Source organism: Vulpes vulpes, chromosome 1 (genome assembly GCF_048418805.1).
Source record: "Vulpes vulpes isolate BD-2025 chromosome 1, VulVul3, whole genome shotgun sequence".
NCBI lineage: Eukaryota > Metazoa > Chordata > Mammalia > Carnivora > Canidae > Vulpes > Vulpes vulpes.
This window is the reverse complement of record NC_132780.1, coordinates 134,459,338-134,481,891: the sequence shown is the minus strand read 5'-3', so window position 1 is coordinate 134,481,891 and position 22,554 is coordinate 134,459,338. Positions and strand designations below refer to the sequence as shown.

The 22,554-nt window shown below is 42.5% G+C and overlaps 1 protein-coding gene across 7 annotated transcripts in view; it reads left to right on the top strand.

The window, feature by feature from the left end:
- Nucleotides 1–5,198: 5,198 nt before the first annotated feature.
- The window catches only part of STK38 (serine/threonine kinase 38), a 41,488-nt gene continuing 24,132 nt past the window's right edge, over nt 5,199–22,554 (top strand). For 2 of the 7 annotated variants that reach the window (XM_025990824.2, XM_025990825.2), the window contains exons 1-2: nt 5,320–5,622; nt 10,558–10,690. In XM_025990824.2, coding sequence (XP_025846609.1) covers nt 10,560–10,690 — 131 coding nt within the window. In that variant the 5' untranslated portion in view covers nt 5,320–5,622; nt 10,558–10,559. Of the gene's footprint in view, nt 5,623–10,554; nt 10,691–22,554 lie in introns of all 7 variants that reach the window. The other 5 variants (XM_072731048.1, XM_072731027.1, XM_025990823.2 and 2 more) reach the window with 4 other exon arrangements.

Genomic DNA, 22,554 nt, shown 5'->3' with positions numbered 1-22,554 from the left:
GCCTGGGTGGCCCAGTTGGTTAAGTGTCTGCCTTTGGCTTGGGTCATGATCTTGGGGTCCTAGGATTGAGTCTTGCTGAGCAGGGAGCCTGCTTCTCCCTTTCCCTCTGCCTGCCACTCCCCCCTGCTTGTGCTTTCTTTTGGCCAAATAAATAAAATCTTAAAAAAAAAAAAAAAGTAGTCTGGAGGGATAGTCACACCAAAATGTGACTTGGTAGTGAGTAGGGTGGGCAAACAAGGTGAATGCACAATAAAAGGAGGCACTCACCTCATGGTCGTGTAAAGAAGTTGCTGAACTTGAGCCTAGGTGCCTCACTTGCCTCACTCGAGTCTGGCCATGGTCGGGACATAGGGCTGCTGGATCATGGGCACTTACTCCATATTTTTCACTTGGGTGTATGTTCAAGTTCCTTCCTACTCCAAATGTGGTACATGGACCTCCAGCATTAACATCACCTGGGAGCTTGTTTGAAATGCAGACTCTTAGCTCTGCCCAGACCTTCTAAATTAGAATCTGTATTTTAATCGAATCGTCGGGGATTTGTGTGCTTGTTAACATTGGAGCAACCCTGGGCTAGCAGGCACCAAGAACAGTTCCTGTCTTCTTACTAAAGGAGTATTCAGAGGCACATTGACAGGCAAGGTGAGACATACTGACAGGCGATAAGATGCCTATTCTTCAGAGGATTGTGGTCTTTGACTAGAGGATGAGCTTCAGCCAGTGAAGCAATTGCAGATCAACCTGATGGATGAGAAACAGGTGAATTGCTTGGGACAAAGAACAATTTGGGGCAACTTTTATTTTATTTTAATGACTTATTTATTAAATATTTTATTCATTTATTCATGAGAGACACACAGAGAGAGGCAAAGACATAGGCAGAGGGAGAAGCAGGCTCCAAGCCTGATGTGGGACTCGATCCCAGGACCCCAGGATCGGGACCTGAGCCAAAGGCGGATGCTCAACCACTGAGCTACCCAGGTGCCCTATTTATTTATTTTTTGAGAAAGGTGAGGGAGATGGGGCAGCCTGGGTGGCTCAGTGGTTTAGCACCGCCTTCAGCCCAGGAAGTGATCCTGGAGACCCGGGATCGAGTCCCACATCGGGCTCCCTGCATGGAGCCTGCTTCTCCCTCTGCCTGTATCTCTGCCTCACTCTCTCATTAATAAATAAATAAAATCTTTTTTTTTTTTTTAAAGTAAGGGACAGAGAGTTCACTTGCTCTCACTAGGGTTGGGGAGGGGCAAAGGGAGAGGGGGAGAGAATCTCAAGCAGACTCCCTGCTGTGAGCAGAGCCTGAGGCAGGGCTCATCTCCTTGACCCTGAGATCCTCACCTGAGCGGAAACCAAGAGTCTGATGCTCAATTGAGGGAGCAATCTGGCACCCCTGGGGCAACTTTTAAACAGAAGGAAAAGATTAGTCAGTCTGAAACTGGGGAAAAGAGCAAGACAAAAGTGTTAGTATTTGTAGCACCTGTAGCACCTGGCTGGCTTAGTTGGCAGAGCATGCTACTCTTGATCTTGGGGTTGTAAGTTTGAGCCCCTGCTTTGAGCATAGAGCTTACCTTAAAAAAAAGTGCTAATATTCTGACCAAGTAATTCAAATCCATGGGGATGAAGAATAACTTAGTATACTATAAGGTTGTTGGTTTTCCAACAGCTTTTAAAGATATCTGTTATAGAACCGAGAATCTTGCGGGGTGCCTGGTTGACTCAGTTGGTAGATCATGTGACTCGTGATCTGGAAGTTGTAAGTTCGAGCTCACTCCTTTGGGTGTAGCAATTACTTAAAAATAAAATCTTAAAAACAAAACCAAAACCAAAATGGAGGTCTCTTGCTGCAGCAACAGGAGTGGGTGCATCAGCCACGGGGCTCGAAGGGGAATTTCATGGATCGCTTTAAGAAAATGGCAGACAAGCCAGGCATGGGGGAAATCGCCCCCAAGCTGAAGATGGACCCAAGAGATGGCTGAGTGGAGAAGTGGAGTGAAATTTCCTAAGAACCTTTAGGATTCTCCACCCCCAGTCATCTTCAAGACACCTCAGTCCTGACGTGGAGGAAGAAGAATCACCTGCAAGATGGACGTAAGTGCATGGTGAACCCGGGCATTCTGTGCTGATCCCACTGGCCTGTGGGTCTCTCAGGGGACTCCCAATCAGACTGCTAAATTCTCCACCTTGCCCTGGGTTATTACAGGAATTTAATTATTTGTATGGTGAATGAAAATAACATGTACTTTGTGGCAAAAAGATGTCAGAAAACCAAAACCAAAACCTAAAACAAAACCCCCCAAAATAAAACCCCAAACTGAGAATCTTGAATAGGTGGATTGTATTGTAGTTATAATTATATGAGGGCAGAGATAATACAGAATAGAAAATAAAAAAGGATGTTCCCATTAACCAGAAGTCAATTAATATGGGTCCTGTAGGGGCACCTGGATGGAACTCCTGGAGAAGCATGTGACTCTTGATCTTGGGGTCTTGAGTTCAAGCTCCATGTTCAGTGTAGGGCTTCCTAAAGAAAATAAATAAAATAAAAAAATAAAGCATCCTGCAATATGCCATTCTGCACTTAGATTAGGAAGTTAGATTAAGGGGCAACTGGGTAGCTCAGTGGTTGAGTGTCTGCCTTTGGCTCAGATCATGATCCTGGGGACCCGGGATTGAGTCCCGTATCGGGCTCCCTGCATGGAGCCTGCTTCTCCCTCTGCTTATGTCTCTGCCTCTTTCTCTGTGTCTCTCATGAATAAATAGATAAAATCTTTAAAAAAAAGAAATTAGATTAAAAGAGAACAGCAAAGTAATGTATACTCCATGGCAGTCATTATTGGCTGGATCACTCAACATCCATTTTCACTTCCTTTCTTTTCTGTCTGCCTCCATTACAGAATATAACAAAAGCTGAGTACTTGCTTTCCCAGAAAGGGTGGCCGTGTGACACATGACCATCCTGGTCTGAGATCTCTATGAAGGTCTCTAGAAACTGTATGTAGCAGCTACCACTCTGACCAGAATGGATTCAGAGTGATCGTTCCAGGGTCTGGAGTAGGGTGAGGTGAGCAAGACACTTCCCTTGGTACAAGATTTATGAGGGTAGCAAAAGAATCAGTAATCAAGATAACACTTTAATGCAACATTTAAAAAAATAAAAATTAATGCAAAAAATGCATGGTGAACAAAATAGCAGCATTTATTTTTTTTTAAAGACTTTATTTATTTATTCATGAGAGACACACACACCGAGAGAGGCAGAGGGAGAAGCAGGCTCCATGCAAGGAGCCCAATGTGGGACTCGATCCAGGGCCTCCAGGATCACACCCTGGGCTGCAGGCGGCGCTAAACCGTTGCACCACCGGGGCTGCCCAAATAGCAGCATTTAAAATAAAAGCAGGATCCAACAACACAGTATTATAGGGAGGCAAATAAGGCCCCGTCCTGTGGGTGTAAGGGTCAGCTCACACTTGCTTCTGCTTCCAACTCACAGTCTGGGGTGGGTATAAGTGACTGGTGGCACTTAGGTTTTGTTTCTACTTGCTGGAAGTAGAGAAGAGCAGCATATTCTGGTTGAGCAATTTTGAGTAAAATTTTAGTGTTTATTAGAGTTAAGGTATAGATAAATTTTTTTTTTAAAGATTTTTTTTTTTTTTAATTTATTCATGATAGTCACACAGAGAGAGAGAGAGGCAGAGAGGCAGAGACACAGGCAGAGGGAGAAGCAGGCTCCATGCACCGGGAGCCCGACGCGGGACTCGATCCCGGGTCCCCAGGACCGCGCCCCGGGCCAAAGACAGGCGCCAAACCACTGCGCCACCCAGGGATCCCAGGTATAGATAAATTAATATAGAACTATAGAGAATAGAGGATGGGATATGTATCCTCTGGTGAAATTGGGAAGGCTCCAAGGAAAAGATAAGGTTTCAGCTGGGGAAAGGGGAAAGCAGAAAGAACATTGGATTTGCAATCAGAGGATGGGGCTCCTCTTGCTTTACTAGCTGTGACAATTCAGGCAAGTTCCTTCACTTCTCTCAGTGCTAGTTACTTTATGTGTAAAGTTACTCATCCTACGTGACCTGCCAAAGACTTGTGAGGATGAACTGAGATCAGATGAACGAATGGGGTTTCTAAACTGGAAAGTGTGCTAAGCAAACATCTTGCACTGTTATTAAGTCATTAAGGACTGGTAGGACTTTGACAAAAGGCATTGGTGGAGAAGGGCTTTTGGACAGAGAGAATGAAGGATGAATTGTTTTTCGTTTGAGGCGACACAAAGGAAACAGTGCTTTGAAGTCTAGGAAGATAAAGCAGTTACGGAATGCCTGTTTTTTTAAGACCATTAAGGAAACAAAGCCCAGGACCCCAAGCTTGAACGGCAAAACCAAGCTCTATAGTCTTAGAATAACCCAAGAATGAGGCACCAAGCTAGCACAAAATACCCTAATGAATGACTTACACATTTTGCTACCTACATGGTCTTTTTGAAGGCAAGCAGGCACCCTATCTTACTCATCTATTGTTTCCAGGAGCTTGACGCTTTCTAGTCAAGAGCACTGTGCTCCTTTCTCAAGAAAAGAATGAGCGTCCCGAAGCTTGGGGCTTCTTCACCCGGGGTTGCACAGACTAAGCGGTTGCGTCGCCTTGAAAAGCAGGTTCTTCTGTGCAGACTGGGATGGTCCCCCCCCCCCCCCCCGCCATAGCCTGATGTTACGAAAGCTCTCCAAATCCCAAGTAAGTCCTTAGTGTTAGTCCTTATTTTAAGGAAGAGTAAGATGGGGTCAAGGGTTCTAGCCGACTTATTGCTACGATGATCAAAAATCAGGGGAAGGCGGGGGATGACGACTACACAAGTAATACAATTTAATACAACTACAGATGAATGCGAGCACGCAGGCACACGCAGACACACAAACGAGTGCATGGCAAACTGGTAAAATCCGAGTAAGGTCTGCAATCTAGTCAATCGTATTGGTTTAGTTAGTTGTGTTGTGCCGATGTCAATTTCCTGGTTTTGATCATGTACTAGTTGTGTAAGATGGTGAGGGAACTGGGTGGGTGATGGGTACACGGGACTTCCTTGTATTAAACTTGCAGCCTTCTGCGAGCCTGTAATTATCTCCAAATAAAGCAAACAAAGACACCAGAAAACAAAGGGCACCTCCCCCGAGCCCGGCCTAGCCCACCCCGAAACCCCCACTGCACACCGCGCGCGGCCGCCCTCCGCACCGCCTCCCGCTCTCTCCGACTCTCCAGGTGAGGCGGGGAGGATGGGTGCGGCGGGGCCGCGCACGCGCAGTCCCGAAGCCCCCCCGCCGCGTCGCGGGGCAGTCACGCCTGCGCAGTGCCGGCCCCCGGCCCCCGCGCCAGCCCCTCTCCGCGGCGGGGGACTGGGCTGCCTTGGCCCCTCCGCGCTGCCGTCTTTTCCGGCAGTTGGAGCGCTTCCTGTTGTCCTTACGCGCTCCCGCCCCCGGCCCCAGCCTCGGAGCCCCTTGCGCGTCCCCCGGTCTTGGCTGGTCGGCGCGGGGCTGCCGCTGGGGCTTCGCGTGTCTGCCGGTCGGAGAGGTCGCTGGCCGGGCGGCGTCCGCGGCCGTCCGCCGCCCCCAGCCCTTCTTTCCCGGGGCTCTGGTGAGTCTTCGGCCCACCCCAGGCTTCCCCCTCCTTTAGGGGTTCTCCCTTCCCCCCGGCGCCCTCCTGGCAGCCGTTGTGCGGGCCGGCCCTCGGCGGCTCTCCTCAGCCGCTGACACCCCCCTGCGCCCGGTTTCTCTCCTGTCGGTCCTCGCCACACTTCCCCAGTCTCAGGCTCCCCACCCCTTTCTTTCTTTCTTTCTTTCTTTTTGTGCAGTTGGGGCGGGGAGCCAGGCTCTCTTCTCTTTTTCCATGTTGCTAGCTTTGCTCGCTGCTGCAGCTCAGGTCTCCTCTGGGATCTCAGTCATTACCATTTTCCACCTCTTTTCTTTTTTCTTTTTTTCTGGGGTCTGAGAACCTAGGAGCTGTTGTGTGAGGCAGAGATGTGGAACGCCCACGCTGGGGTGTGGCTCCTTTGAGTGTGCCCCCTTCCCCATGGTTAGGCTTAGGGTACAGGGCTTCAGATCGTCTTAAAATCACAGGAAAATTGAGTGACGGTTTTTTGTTGTTGTTTTTTAAAGAGATAATGGAAAAGGAGTGTGTGTATCACAGAGTGTGCAGAAACAGCTACTAGCTGATCTACTAAAGATCAGATCTCCCAGTTTGCACTTTGAATCAACTGAAAGACACAAAGAGAAACTTTTTTTTTTTTTTTAAATGTGCAGAGGGAGGTTGATGTGAGGCACACCTGCTGCTTCCTCTCCCTTTCAGCTCACCTTGGCTCTGAATTAGAATTAGCCAGGCAGTAGATGTGGTTTCCCTAAACAGACAACATCAGGGTAACAGGCTCCGCTGGTAAGAGGACCAGAACTTTATCCCCCAGCTTGGCGGAGAAAACCATTTCACCTCCCAATGCCGTCCCTGTCCTACATACATATTCTCAGCTCCCAGGAATGGTGAGGAAAGATGAGTGCTTTCTTGGTAAATCTTTTATAAGGTGCTTACTAAGTACATTGAGCATGAGATGGGAGAAGGATATTAAGCGTAGTGTAAGACAGATGCTTGCTTTCCCTTGGCTTACAGTTCAGGAGGAGAAATTCAGATACATGATTCTTAAGGAATAGTCTTAGCATCCGTGTTCATTTGCCCAAATGAAAGATACGGGATTGTCTGTTACAAAGAAGTAAAGAATTGGTGAGAGAAGGGGTCTTCATTAGAGATGACAGTGCCATTGTAGAGTCAGTCAACCAAGGATAATCATCTAGGTTGAATAAAACAATGGTATTCATTCAGTCTACTTTTATGTTTGCACTACCTACCCCTAACTTCTGAAGATCACATTCTTTTAAACTTTTAACACTTTTAAGGATTTTTTACCTACCTGTTCCCTAATCCTGCAGAGTTGGAGAATGAGACAAATAGGACAGGGGCCTCCGTTGGCTTGTAGGTCAGGGCAATGAAGGCTTGAATGATCAAAAAGTGTGAGTGTGATCCCTGTCTTATAAAAAGTACTTGGTTGACCCAGTAAAGCTATAAATTGCTATAGGGCAATAGTAATTGTATCTTTTGATGAAAGGTTATTAGAAAAGGCTATTCCTTTTATGAGTAGAGGAAGGGGAGGAGTAGGAGGTTTTGAAGAAAGGTCAAAGGGAAGGGCAGTGCCACCTTTGCCATTACATTAGAGACTGTATCATTCTACTAGAAAATTTGTTGGTCTGTTATATGAGCATCTTTGAATACACTTATCTGTTGATCTTTTTAAAAGCTTAGAAAGCCATGCCAATGACTTAAATGAGTCAAAACTTTCTTCACCCGAGTATTTATATACAGATCAATGTAAATGTAATTTTGTTCTTTAGTTTTTTTGACAACCAAAAAATCATGAACTTGCTCAACTTATATTTATTAACAACATATTATATGAAAGGCATTGTTTGTCTTAGGTTTAAACACTCTAGTTGCATTTTTATGTTGAAATAATTTCAGTTGTTAGAATGTAACCACATATATGTGTTATATATATATAAAAAGGTCTCTAGAAGTGTTCAGGCAAGGGAGGAGTACAAAGCACTCCCTTGCTTCAGACTTGTTTTTAAATTTGGTTTAAAATTTCTTCACCAGACTTAGAGTGCATGTGGTTTTCATTGTGGGTGGAGGGGGTACAGGCTGACAAATAAGGAACCACACCCAAGCTTCATAAACCAGAGGTTTTTAAAAAATTCTACTGTTATCCTAAAAATATTTGGGTTTGCTGTTGCTATTAGCAGAAACCGCCCCATAAAAAATAACAGTAACGAATAACATTGTAAGGTAGAGCTGAGTTCACTTTCTTGAATTTGTGATTACTAATCATTTTGGCACATCATGAATAAAAATGTTTGAAGTAGAGCCTTGATCTTGAATCTCTTTGCTCTGAAAGGATTATTCTTTTACGTGACTTTTGCCTGAATATCTTTTATGTTAAGCCTTTTGCCTTAGTAATAATAAGTGCACACTCCTAAATAGCTTTATTCTAAGAAGCTGCTAAGTATTTTTTTTTTTAAGATTTTATTTATTTATGAGAGACACAGAGAAAGAGAGAGGCAGAGACACAGGCAGAGAGAGAAGCAGGCTCCCTGCAGGGAGCCCAATGTGGGACTCAATGTGGGGATCCCGCATCTCCAAGATCACGCCTGGGGCTGAAGGCGGCGCTAAACCGCTGAGCCACCCGGGCTGCCCGAAGCTGCTAAGTATTAAGGGAAGAACCTTAAGGAAACTTTCCATAAAGTGTACTTTTTTTTTTAAATTAATTTTTATTGGTGTTCAATTTACCAACATACAGAAAAACACCCAGTGCTCATCCCGTCAAGTGTCCACCTCAGTGCCCGTCACCCATTCCCCTCCAACACCCGCCCTCCTCCCCTTCCACCACCCCTAGTTCGTTTCCCCGAGTTAGGAGTTAAAGTGTACTTTTTAAAAAAATTGTTATACTCTCTTCTCTTCTCTTCTCTTCTCTTCTCTTCTCTTCTCTTCTCTTCTCTTTTTTTTTCTTTCTTTCTTTTCTTCCAACTTTGTTTATTCATGAGAGAAAGGCAAAGAAGTAGGCAGAGGGAGATGCAGGCTCCCTGAGAAGAACCTGCTGCGGGACAAGTTCCCGGGACTCCGGGATCACGCCCTGAGCTAAAGCAGGCAGATGCTCAACCGCTGAGCCGCCTAGGCGTCCCAAATGTACTTTTGAAAATGGCCCTTGGTTGCTTCTGATTTTTACTCAGCTTCATATTGGGATGAAAGGACAAACTTAGAGGCAGGTCATATTGGAGGAAGGCATGATAAGGCTAAAATATCTAGCATTATTCTCAACCCTGGAGCAAGTCCAGAGTGGTGAATGGTTTGACCAACTGTGACAGTATGGGCTGGGGAAAATGAGATTTAAATTTAGGGAAAAAATGGGGGAATCTCTGGGTGGCTCAGCGGTTTAGAGCCTGCCTTTGACCCAGGGCGTGACCCTGGAATCCTGGAATCCTGGGATGAGTCCCACGTCGGGCTCCTCGCATGGAGCCTGCTTCTTCCTCTGCCTGTGTCTCTGCTTCTCTCTCTCTCTGTCTCTTGTGAATAAATAAATAAAATCTTTAAAATAAATAAATTTAGGGAAAAATGTTCTGTAAGTTGTTTAAACCATGTTGGTATCAGTTTTCTCATATGTAAATTAAGAAGTTAGGGTTTCTTGTTTTTAATATATCTTCCATCGCTAAAATTATGATTCAGGTTTTTTCTTTGTAACATTGTTTTTATCATAGGTTTTAATTTAATTTATAAATCCAAATAGCATGCATTTATCAAATACTATAAGACATGTCAGAGTACATCTATACCTGCAGATAAGCATTTTATTTTATTTTTTCTTAAGATTTTTTTTTTAAAAAGATTTTATTTATTTATTCATGAGGAACAGGGAGAGAGACAGAGATACAGGCAGAGGGAGAATCAGACTCTATGCAGGGAGCCCGACGTGGGACTCTATCCTGGGTCTCCAGGATCACGCCCTGGGCTGAAGGCGGTGCTAAACCACTGAGCCACCCAGGCTGTCCTTTTTTAAGATTTTATTTATTCATGAGAGACACAGAGAGAGGCAGAGACATAGGCAGAGGGAGAAGCAGGCTCCCTGTGAGGAATCCGATGTGGGACTCAATCTCAGGACCCTGGGATCATGACCTGGGTAGAAGGTAGATGCTCAACCACTGAGCCACCCAGGTGCCCCTGTAGATGAGCATTGGTTATAGATTTTTTTAACTGTAGAAAGTTTATAAATTTAAAAATTATTGATAATTTGGGGCACCTGGCTGGCTTAGTCAGTAGGGCATGCAACTCTTGAACTTGGGTTGTAAGTTTGAGCGCCACGTTGGGTGGAAAGATTACTTAAAAATAAAATCTTTAGGGACACCTGAGTGGCTCCAGCGGTTGAGTGTCTGCCTCTGACTCAGGTTGTAATCCCAGGATCTGGTATCGAGTCCCACTCGATAGACTTGAGTCTCCCTCTGCCTGTGTCTCTGCCTCTCTCTCTGTGTCTGTGTCTCTCATGAGTAAATAAATCTTTAAAAAAAAAAAAAGATTTTATTCACTTATTCATGAGAGAGAGAGAGGCACAGGCAGAAGCAGTCTCCATGCAGGGAGCCCGACGGGGGACTCAGTCCTGGGTCGCTAGGATCACACCTGGGCTGAAGGCGGCGCTAAACCGCTGAGCCACCTGGGCTGCCCTAGTTGGTGGGTTCTTTTTTTTTTTTTTTTTAATTTTATTTATTTATTCATGAGAGAGACACAAAGAGAAAGAGAGGCAGAGACACAGGCAGAGGGAGAAGCAGGCTCCATGCAGGGAGCCCGACGTGGGATTCGATCCCAGGTCTCCAGGATCGCGCCCTGGGCCAAAGGCAGGCGCTAAACCGCTGCGCCACCCAGGGATCCCCTAGTTGGTGGGTTCTAATCCAAAACTAATACCTCTTCTTTTTTTGTTTCTAGCAGCCATGGCAATGACAGGCTCAACACCTTGTTCCTCCATGAGTAATCACACAAAGGAAAGAGTGACCATGACCAAAGTGACACTGGAGAATTTTTATAGCAACCTTATCGCTCAACATGAAGAACGAGAAATGAGGTAAAGAACTGTGTTTGAGGAAATTGTGTCATGGTTTTGGCATTCATGTCTAGTATCATAAAACACATTCATAATATTGTTGAAAGGAGATAAGAATAGCAGCAGCCATGCAGTAGCTATCCCATTACAGTGGAGGGACAGGGTCATTGATTTCCAGAACCCTTGCTATTTAACCCATTCATTTTTACTACTAGTCATAGCACAGGGACACCTGGCTGACTCAGTTGGTAGAGCATGTGACTCTTGATCTTGGGGTTGTGAGCTTGAGCTCACATTGGGTGCAGAGATTACTTAAACTCTTAGGAAAAAGAATGCAGAATTCCATAGTATAAAAATATTAATTGGGTCAAATCCTTGGATTTATTGTTAAAACAGTATGATGTAACGGAAAGAGCAGCCCGTACGGAATCAGAGCTGCATTTAGAGTCATGCTTTTACCATTTATTAGCTGTCTGAGTCTGGAATAAGTTTCTTAGTCTTTTTGTGTATCAGTTCCCTATCTGGAAAGTGGAGATAATACTTGCTTTGCAGGATTGCTATGGGGATTATCTATAACATATGTCAGTAACCACCATAGTGCTTCTCACGTAGTAATCACTTAATCACTTGGCACCTGTTGTTATGATCTGGTGTACAGTATTCATGTGGTAACTTGTAATTAAAATTTTATTCCCAGCATTTTATTATGAAAATATTTAAAAGTGCAGAAAAGTTGAAGGAATAATATACTGAATACCCTTATATACATCAAGATTCTACGTTTATCATTCATTTTATTACATATTCATCTATCCATCCCTCTATTCATTCATTAAACCATCTTGATTTTTTGCTATACTTGAAATTATGTTGGAGATGTCAGTATGTTTTACTTCTGAATATGATGTCAGCTTGTATAACAAGTTCAATATTTATATATACGTATATATTTAAGAGAGTGTAAGTTTTGCATACAATGAAATGCACAGTCTTCTAGGTATGTTTTTTCCTGTCTTTTTAAGTAATCTGTATACCCACGTTGGGATTCCAACCAAAATGCACAATCTAAGGGTACCATTCAACGAGTTTTGACAAATGGAAATACCTATAGAACTTAGTCCTATCAAGACAGAATGGTACCATCGTCCCAGAAAGTTCTTTTATTCTTGGAGATCTTCCTTCAACCCCAGGCAACCACTGTTGTAATTTTGTTTCTATATTAGATTACTCTTGCTGGTTCCATGCAAATGGAGCATGTAAATGGATTCATATAGTAAGCACTCGTTTGAGTAAGGCATCTTTCACTCATCCTAATGTTTTCAAGGTTCATCCATGTTGCTCTTGTATCAGTAGTTTGTTCCTTTGTATTGGCTGAGTACCATTCTGTTTTCTGACTATACCTCTGTTTTTACATTCTTCTGTTAATAAACATCTGGGCTTTTCTCAGTTTTTGGCTGTTTTTTTTTTTTTTTTTTTTTAAAGATTTATTTATTTGTGATAGACACACACAGAGAGAGAGAGAGGCAGAGACACAGGCAGAGGGAGAAGCAGGCTCCATGCCGGGAGCCCGATGCAGGACTCAATCCCAGAATTCCAGGATCGTGCCCTGGGTCAAAGGCAGGCGCCAAACTGCTGAGCCACCCAGGGATCCCCAGTTTTTGGCTGTTTTGAATAAGTTTCTACTGACATTTGTGTACAGATCTTTTTGTGAACATGTGTTTTCAATTCTTGGGTAAATATTTCAGAGTGGAATTGCTGGATCATAAATATACATAAGTATATATTTAGTTTTATGAAAAACTGCTAGATTTTTTTCTAAAATATTACCAACAATGTGTGAGAGTTCCAGTTGCTTTACATTTTTGCTAACAAAATGTCTGTCAGCCTTTTTTTCCTCTTAAGATTTTATTCATTTATTTATTTGAGAGAGAGTGTGTATGTGCACACACTCCTGAGAGCTGGGGGGAGAAGCAAAGGGAAAGGGAGTGGGAGGGGAAAGAATCTCCAGCAGATCCCTTGCTGAGCTCACAGCCCAATGCAGTGCTTGATCTCATGACCCTGAGATCATGACCTGAGCAAAATCAAGAGAGGCCTAACTGACTGTGCCACCCAGGTGCCCCTCCTGTTTCTTTTCTTTTTTTTTAAGACTTGTTTGAGAGAGAGGGAGAGAGAGAACGAGTAGGGAGAGGGGCAGAGGGAGAAACAGACTCACTGCAAAGCAGAGAGCCCAATGTGGGACTTGATCCCAGCACCCCGGGATTATGACCTTAGCCGAAGGCAGATGCTTAACCAACTGAGCCACCCAGGTTCCCTCCTGTTTGTTGTCTTTAGATGAGCAGAAGTTTTAAATTTTGATGAATTCTAAGTTGACATTTTTTTCTTTTATAGTTCTTGCATTCTGTGACCTCTAAGAAACCTTTGCTGCCCCCCAAGTCATAAAGATATTCTGTATCTTCTTTGGAAACTTTTATTTTTTATTTTATTTTATTTTTAAAGATTTTATTTATTTATTCATGAGAGACACACAGAGAGAGGCAGAGACACAGGCAGAGGGAGAAGCAGGCTCCATGCAGGGAGCCTGACGCGGGACTCGATCCCTGGTCTCCAGGATCACATCCTGGGCTGAAGGCGGCGCTAAACCACTGAACCACCAGGGCTGCCCTTTGGAAACTTTTATAATTTAGTTTTTACATTTAGTTCTATGATCCATCTTGAGTTAATAAGTGTATGAGATGAGAACACTAGATCTAGATGACTCTTGATCAAGAGTCACGTGCTCTACCAACTGAACCAGAAATTGAACCCTAATATGGTTTTCTGTTGTCTTTCATTGATCATTTGTCCTTCTGCCGGTATCATACTGACTTGGTTACTGTAGCATTGTGGTAAGTTTTGAAGTCATGTAGTGTAAATCTTCAACTACATTGTTTTGTTTTCTTTTCCCCCTAAGATTGTTTTGGATATTTTAGGTTCTTTGCATTTTCATATAATTTTATTTTATTGTATTGTATTTTAAGGTTTTATTTATTTATTAATGAGAGACACAGAGACATAGGCAGAGGGAGGAGGAACAGCCTCCCTGCAGGAGCCCAGTGCGGGACTTGATCCCAAAACTCCGGGATCACGTCCTGAGCTGAAGGCAAACTTTCAACCACTGAGCCACCCAGCCGTTCCTCACATACATTTTAGAATCAGCTTGTCAATTTCTAGAGAAAAGCTTGATGGAATTATGATTATAATTGTATTGAGTCTGTAGATTAGTTTGGGGGAGAATTAATATCAGTATTGAATCTTCTGATGCATGAACATGGTGTATCTCTCTATTCTCTTAGGTCTTTAATTTTTCTCAGCAGTGTTTTGTAGTGTTTACTGTGGGGATCTTACATGTTATTTTGTTCATCTGTTACTAGTATTTTGGAGGTTTTTTTGATGCTGTTAATTGGATGTTTAAAAAATTTTTTCCAATTATTTGCTGCTAGCATATAGAAATATAATTGAATTTTGTATATTGACTTTATATCCTGCAACTTGCTAATTTACTTATTCTACTAGCTTTTTTGTAGATTCCTTAGGATTTTCTGTGTAAACAATCAGGTCATATTCATTTTTCTTAAAGATTTAATTTATTTATTAGAGATGGGACAGTAGTGGGAGGGAGGGGTAGAGGGAGAGGAAGAAGCAGACTCCCCACAGAGCAGGGAGTCCAATGTGGGAGCTTGATCCCAGGACCCTGAGATCATGATCTGAGCGAAAGGTAGACACTTAACTGGTTGACTGAGCCATCCAGGAGCCCCTGGTTTTGCTTTTCTTAAAGACCAAATTAATTAAAAGATCGTAAGAAGGGAATGTTAAACATTTAAGAGGATTAGAATGTTTTTGGTAATTTTAGTTATCAAATCATTATTTTTCATTAAAAAAAAGTAGTAAATATGTTGAAGGTGTCAGATATCCTTGCTAATCTTTTTCATTTAGTGCCCCTTTTTTTGGTGCCCCCTTTTTGGGAAATGAGTTGATACTTTGTTGTGGGTTTGTTATACCAATTGATAAGACTATTTAGGTTTTATTGCTAGAAATTTTAAAAATTAAAAAAGGAAAACAGCAATTGGCAGGAGTTACTACCACATTTAGAACTACATTTAGAACTGTCAGATGGAAAAAAAAAAAGAACTGTAAGATGGGGGGTGCACCTGGATGGCTCAGTAGTTCAGCATTTGCCTTTGGCTCAGATCGTGAATCCTGGGTCCTGGGATCGAGTCAGGGAGCCTGCTTCTTCCTCTGCCTGTGTCTCTGCCTCTCTGTCTCTCATGAATAAATGAATAAAATCTTAAAAAAAAAAAAAAAAAAGACTGTCAGATGGGGAACTGAGTTTCTCAGTCAGTTGTGTCTGACTTCTGATTTCAACTCAGGTCTTGATCCCAAGGTTGTGAGTTCAAGCCTCAGACTGGACTCCATGCTGGGTGTGGAGCCTACTTGGAAACAACAACAACAAAAACCCTATCAGAAATGGATTTTCAGGCTTTTTGATGTTATGGGTGGAAATGTCATAAAACCTTGAGAAATAAGCAGAGTTTAAGTGATATGAGACACTCATTGATAAAGAAACTTCTATTTATGTATTTGTTTATTTATTTATTTATATATTTTTTGAAATTTTTATTTATTTATGATAGTCACAGAGAGAGAGAGAGGCAGAGACATAGGCAGAGGGAGAAGCAGGCTCCATGCACCGGGAGCCCGACGTGGGATTCGATCCTGGGTCTCCAGGATCGCATCCTGGGCCAAATGCAGGTGCTAAACTGCTGCGCCACCCAGGGATCCCTTATTTATTTATTTATTTATTTATTTATTTATTTATTTATTTATTTATTCATTCATTCATTCATTCATTCATTCATTCATTTATGATAGACATAGAGAGAGAGAGAGGCAGAGACACAGAGCGAGGAGGAGGGAGAAGCGGGCTCCATGCCGGGAGCCCGACGTGGGACTCGATCCCGGGACTCCAGGATCGTGCCCTGGGCCAAAGGCAGGCGCTAAACCGCTGAGCCACCCAGGGATCCCAAATTTTTTTAAAGAAACTTTTATTATGAGTATATCACTAATATGTGATGATGAGTGGTTTGAAATAAGTATTGCTAGTAAATTTTGAGATCAGATTGTAACAAATTTTCATTTTGTTCCTCCCTTGGATGCCTTTAAAATCTCTAGTATTTCTGCCACATACATGAACTTTTGCATTGTTCCATGTGTAGTAGAGCAGTAGGTTATATTTGAAACAAAGTACCTAACGGCAGGGGAGATGAAACCAAAACCTAGAGGTAGAAGAAAGAATAAAAATCATTTAGGATTGGTTTTCTGTATAAAAATAAAATGTGAGAATATTGGCTGGGATTGTAAACATTACAGCAAGTTCTACTGATGGATTTAAAAACAATTAAACCCCCTGAGTCTTGTGTCTGTTTGATGGTCTCCTGTTAATGCTACTGGTAGGCTATAAGCTGAATCCCCTCAAGAATGCAAGTTTATCTTCTTTATATATATGTGTGTGTGTGTGTGTGTATATGTATATATATATATGTATGTATATAATTTGTATACATACTATTTTTTTTGTATACATACTATTTTAAATTTTTTTTTTTTAATTTTTATTTATTTATGATAGTCACAGAGAGAGAGAGAGAGGCAGAGACACAGGCAGAGGGAGAAGCAGGCTCCATGCACCGGGAGCCCGACGTGGGATTCGATCCCGGGTCTCCAGGATCGCGCCCTGGGCCAAAGGCAGGCGCCAAACCACTGCGCCACCCAGGGATCCCCTGTATACATACTATTTTAATCTTTGTTTTGCCTCTGATGGTAAGGTTATCTAAGAATAGCAGTTCTCCTTCTATTCTCTCTCATGTGACCCTAGGTACCCAGTATATATTGATAATTGCCTAGTTTTTCATATAAAAAATATGATTATAGCAGCCTGAAATCAAAACTGAGGAAGCTGGCATTTTTTCTTATTAAATATTCTGTGTTGTTTCTGTTCTTCATAAATACTGTTTTGGTGGATTAATTAAGGCCACAAAAACCCAATTTAATAGGAAGTAATTGTATGCTTCCCTCACCTTCCGTCCCTAAATCAAATAAGAACTTTTCTACATTTTACCCTTTGAGAACCAGCACTGTCTGCTACTCCTTTTAGATATTCATTCTTACCCAGGTTTTCCTGTGTATTTGGTCTGATCTGATACGGAGTTGCAATATGTGATTATTATTAGTGAGCAACTGTCAGTTTTTTGGGGGTTTTTGGTTTTTTAAGATTTTGTTTATTTATTTGAGAGGGAAGGAGCAGGGGGAAAGGCAGAGGGAGAGGGAGAAGCAGACTTCCTGCTGAGCAGGGAGCCTGAAGCGGGCCTCCATCCCAGGACTCTGGGATCATGACCTGAGCTGAAGGTGGACACTTAATAGACTGAGCCACCTAGGTGCCTACAAGTGTCAGTTTTATTTAAGTCCTAGGGATGAGTAAGTCTTGACCTTTGAATGTTGTTCACTGATTAGATGTATCAGTCAAACCAAAGTAATTTGTTGAATTGTATGTATGTATGTATTTATTTATTTATTTTGAGCACACACCAGGGAGGGGCAGAGAAAGAGGGATAGCAGACTCAGTGCTGAGCATGGAGCTGACCTGGGGCTCGATCTCAGGGCCTTGAGGTCATGGCCTGAGCCAAAACCAAGAGTCATACACTTAACCTACTGTACCACCCCGGCACCCCAATTTGTTGAGATTTTTAAAAAGTCTGTGTAATATTTATTTTTAGGTATTTCTTGAGAATATTTTCAATTTTAATCATAGAAATAACAACTAGTGCTCATTTCTATACTATTTTTACTGGATTTTCAAATGTCTCATCAACAGAAATTAGAAATATTGTCTGGTCAACTCTCATAGAATGGACTAGCCCTTTTCTCCTATCCCTGGAACCTCTGAATCAAGATGTGCTGTGAGGTGAACTGAAATTACTCTTAGCAGAGGGAGCTAATTACACATAGTCATGAATGTGTCTGCACATCATTACATACTCTGATATTCTTTTTCTTTCTTTTTTTTTTTTAAATTTAATTTTTATTTATTTATTTATTTATGATAGTCACACAGAGAGAGAGAGAGGCAGAGACACAGGGCAGAGGGAGAAGCAGGCTCCATGCACCGGGAGCCTGACGTGGGACTCGATCCCGGGTCTCCAGGATCGCGCCCTGAGCCAAAGGCAGGCGCCAAACCGCTGCGCCACCCAGGGATCCCTCTGATATTCTTTTTCTTACCATTTGGAAACATAAATTTTATAAAATTGGTGTGTACAAAGCACTATTAGTGGAAAAGAAGGATTCAGATATGGGCCATCCCTTCAAAAGAACTTACTGTCTCATGAGAGGTGGGCTCACATGCAAGTAAATGGAGTTCATGGAAAGCCATGATGGAGTTAGGTTGAGTGTGGCCTGTAAGTGTGAAAGCGGCCAATCTCTTTCCCGGGGCTCTGCTCTGGAACATTGGAGTTGAGTGCAAGAGTGACTTCACCAAAGCTTGGAGTGTTAGCTAAACTGGCTCTTCAATCAGAGACATACCAGTGGAGGGGCCTGCTTTTCTTTTTTGTTATGAACACTTTTAAAGACACACATAGAAAGATTAATACAATGAACCCCTGTATATTCAGCCCTCAGATTCAGTAATTATCAAGATTTTGCTAAATTTGTTTCATCTGTTCCATTTTATTTTTTCTTGCTGTGTGTTTTATTTATTTATTTTTTATTTTTTATTTATTTTTTAATTTTTTATTTATGATAGTCACAGAGAGAGAGAGAGAGAGGCAGAGACACAGGCAGAGGGAGAAGCAGGCTCCATGCACCGGGAGCCTGACGTGGGATTCGATCCCGGGTCTCCAGGATCGTGCCCTGGGCCAAAGGCAGGCGCCAAACCGCTGCGCCACCCAGGGATCCCTTGCTGTGTGTTTTAAAGCAAATTTCAAACATTTATGATTTCTTTTTTTAAAATTATTTATCTATCTACCTATCTATCTATTCATTTATTTATTTATGAGGGACACAGAGAGAGAGAGAAAGAGAGAGAGGGAGAGAGGGAGGGGCAGAGATACAGGCAGAGGAAGAAGCAGGCTCCACTCAGGGAGCCCGACGCGGGACTCGATCCCAGTCTCCAGGATCACACCCCAGGCCAAAGGCAGCGCCAAACTGCTGAGCCACCGGGGCTGCCCAGGCATTTATGATTTCAATCCTATGTATTTCAGTGTACATCTCTAAAAATAGGCCATTTACTTGTGTCATTGTAATGCCACCATGAATCTAACAAAGTTAACAGTAATTTCTTCATGTCATCTCATAGAGGATGTCACTAGTAAGCCTCATTTTAGGTTATGCTTGCCATTTTGGGGTTCTTTAAGGACTTCATTGGCTTGGGCCCAATAAATTATTACCATGGAGAATTCTGCATGATAGGTTTTTTCTGGATACTTTTTCTAATGAAAGAATCTGATTGTGTTCAAGGAGTTGATTCTAATAACTTTACCCTCAGGTAGGTATTCTACAGAAACCCATTTAATTACTCTTGCAAGTATACTCAAGCTACGGAAAACTTCTTAGTTTGAATTAAGATTTAAATATAGTCAGAAGCAACTGTCTCTGGGTCATACTTTGTATGATATGATACATATGATACATATGATACATATCATATCATATGATATGATATGATAAGACCAATATGCATTGGTCTTCCCACTCTGGTATGGTCATTCAAAAAAAAATATAGTCAGAAAGTATGATGGTGTTTGATATTCAAGGCACAAAAAGAGCTGACCATGGTGGAGTTATAGTTCTTGCCATGATGTTTTCTTTCTTTCTTTCTTCCTTCCTTTCCTTCCTTTCCTTCCTTTCCTTCCTTCCTTCCTTTCCTTCCTTTTCTTTCTTTCTTTCTTTCTTTCTTTCTTTCTTTCTTTCTTTCTTTCTTTTCTTTTCTTTTCTTTTCTTTTCTTTTCTTTTCTTTTCTTTTCTTTTCTTTTCTTTATTTTATTTATTTGACAGAGCACAAGCAGAGGGAGTGACAGAGAGAGAGGGAGAAGGAGGCTCCTTACTGGGCAGGGAGCTCGATGCAGGGCTCAATCTCAGGACTCTGGGATCATGACCTGAGCCGAAGGCAGACACTTAACTGACTGAGCCTCCCAGGTGCCCCTCTTTGATTATTTTTACTTCAACTAATTAACTTATACTCCTGAAAGTACCAGCAGTATAGACTTATCCTTTTAACACACATGCAAACAAAGATGTGTATCATAAAATACTGTGGGAACTCAGAGAAGTGAAGTAGGCAGACTGGGAACCATGTAGGGTTTTTTTTGTTTTTTTGTTTTTTAAAGATTTTATTTATTTATTCATGAGAGACACAGAGAGAGACAGAGAAAGAGACAGAGATATAGGCAGAGGGAGAAGCAGGCTCCATGCAGGAAGCCTGATGTGGGACTTGATCCCAGGACTCTGGGATCATGCCCTGAGCCAAAGGTAGATGCTCAACTGCTGAGCTACTCAAGTATCTCCATGTGGGTGCTTTTTAAAAAAGATTTTTCATCAGGGTTAGAGTAGATCTTTTCACTTCCTGAGAGCTTGGACACAAATTGTTAAATGTCAGCTGATCCTGTGGATTTTTTAAAAAATATTTTATTTATTTATTCATGAGAGAGACAGAGACATAGGCAGAGGGAGAAGCAGGCTCCAAGCAGGGAGCCCAATGTGGGACTTGATCCCGGGACTCCAGGATCACGCCCTGGGCAGAAGGCAGGTGTTAAATTGCTGAGCCACCCAGGGATCCCCATGATCCTGTGGATTTGTAATATGATTTCTAACACAATACAAATTTTAATTACTATTATTGCAATAATTATTTATTGACCAAAATTAATCCCATTACCTTCCCATGGTCCTTTCTCTGTGTTTCCTGTCTTGGTTGGTGGCATCATTATCCCCGCCCCCCCATGAGTCTAAGATTTTTCCTTTGACTCCTACTACCAGTTAGTCATCTTTGTAGTAACCCCCTTTACTTCATTCTGGGTTTCCAGCTCTTGGTCCAGATCTTGACTCTGAAGAATCATTAGGAGAGCTTTCAATTTGCCTTAGTCTTTGTTTGTTGCTTTCCCAGCCAATCCATCAGCTCCTTACTGCTGGCTGTCATTTTAAAACAGAAATCTCATCACATCACTCCTTTACACACCAACCCCTGGCTCGGTCTGTAGCTCTTAGTTGTCTACAGACCGAGCCAGCCCTCTTAGTGTGACATTTGAAGTGCTGTGTGCCTCTGCCACATTAGACTACATGCTGTTGCTTCATGTATTTCCTACTTTCTTTTTTTTTTTTTTTTTAAGATTTATTTATGTATTTGAGAGAGTGACAATGTGCATGCCCACAGATTGCGGAGAGGGAGAGCAAGTCTTAAGCAGACTCTGTGCCTAGCTGGAGCCTGACTCGGCCTGATCCAATGACCTTGAGGTCACGACCCCAGCTGAAAACCAAGAGTCGGGCGCTCAACTGGCTGCGGCAACCCAGCACCCTATATTCCCTACTTACATTCTTCCCTGCTCTGTCCACATTGCCTGTTATCTGGAATGCTGATAAGGGATAGAGATCCCAGCCAATGTGCTTTCGTTTATTATGCTAAATAAATACAGGTGGAATCAGTTATAAGGAAGTTTTTCTTGTGTTTTTGAGTTTTATCAAGTCAGTATGAGACTATAGATAAAAAATATTCATGGATGGGGATTCCTGGGTGGCTCAGCAGTTTAGCACCTGCCTTTGGCCCAGGGCGTGATCCTGGAGACCCGGGATTGAGTCCCACGCTGGGCTCCCTGCATGGAGCCTGCTTCTCCCTCTGCTTGTGTCTCTGCCTCTCTCTCTCTCTCTCTCTGTCTCTCATGAATAAATAAATAAAATCTTTAAAAAAAAATATTCGTGGGGCAGCCCCGGTGGCTCAGCAGTTTAGCACCTGTCTTCCTTCATTTATTTATTTGACAGAGCCTGCAGCCCAGGGCGTGATCCTGGAGACCCTGGATCGAGTCCCGCTTCGGGCTCCCTGCATGGAGCCTGCTTCTCCCTCTGCCTGTGTCTCTGCCTCTCATTCTCTCTCTGTGTTTCTATGAATAAATAAATAAAATCTTAAAAAAAAATATTCGTGATGCAGTTTTTAAAGTTTAATACTCTAGGGATTTAGAGCCTTACATTTTAACAGTGGTGCCAGTGGCCTGTTTTGATCATTCCCGAATCTCCCCCCCCACCCTTGAATCTCTAAATTCTGCCTTTACTATTGTTTATCACTCTTTGCTTGTGTATGGGGGGGGGGGGGGAGGAAGATGTAAAAATAAAGGAAGTAGATTTCAGTCAGGGACAGAGAGACATCCTGATAGAAGAGGTTATCAAACACCAGCTGTTTGTGGTTTGCTAAGGAGGAAATACTTTTAAAAAAGAGAGAGAACTTTTCATTTTGAAATAGGATTCTTTGTTGCATTAATGTCTTATATAGTCTTTTTCAAAATGTAGAACAAAGGGTGGGGATCTTTTTAGTTGTCTTAGTAACTATAATTTTTTTTTTTAAAGATTGATTTATTTTTGAGAGAGAGGGTGTGTATGCATGAGTAGAGAGGGCAGGGGGGAGTTGGGGGTGGTGGGGGAAGAGGGGTGGGGGAGAGGGAGAATCTTTATAAACAGATTCCTTGCTGAGGGTGGAGCCTGATGTGGGGCTCTGTCTCACAACTCTGAGATCATGACCTGAGCTGAAACCAAGAGTTGGTAACCCAACAGACTTCACCACCCAGGCAGCCCTGTAATTGTTTTAATGAGGCATT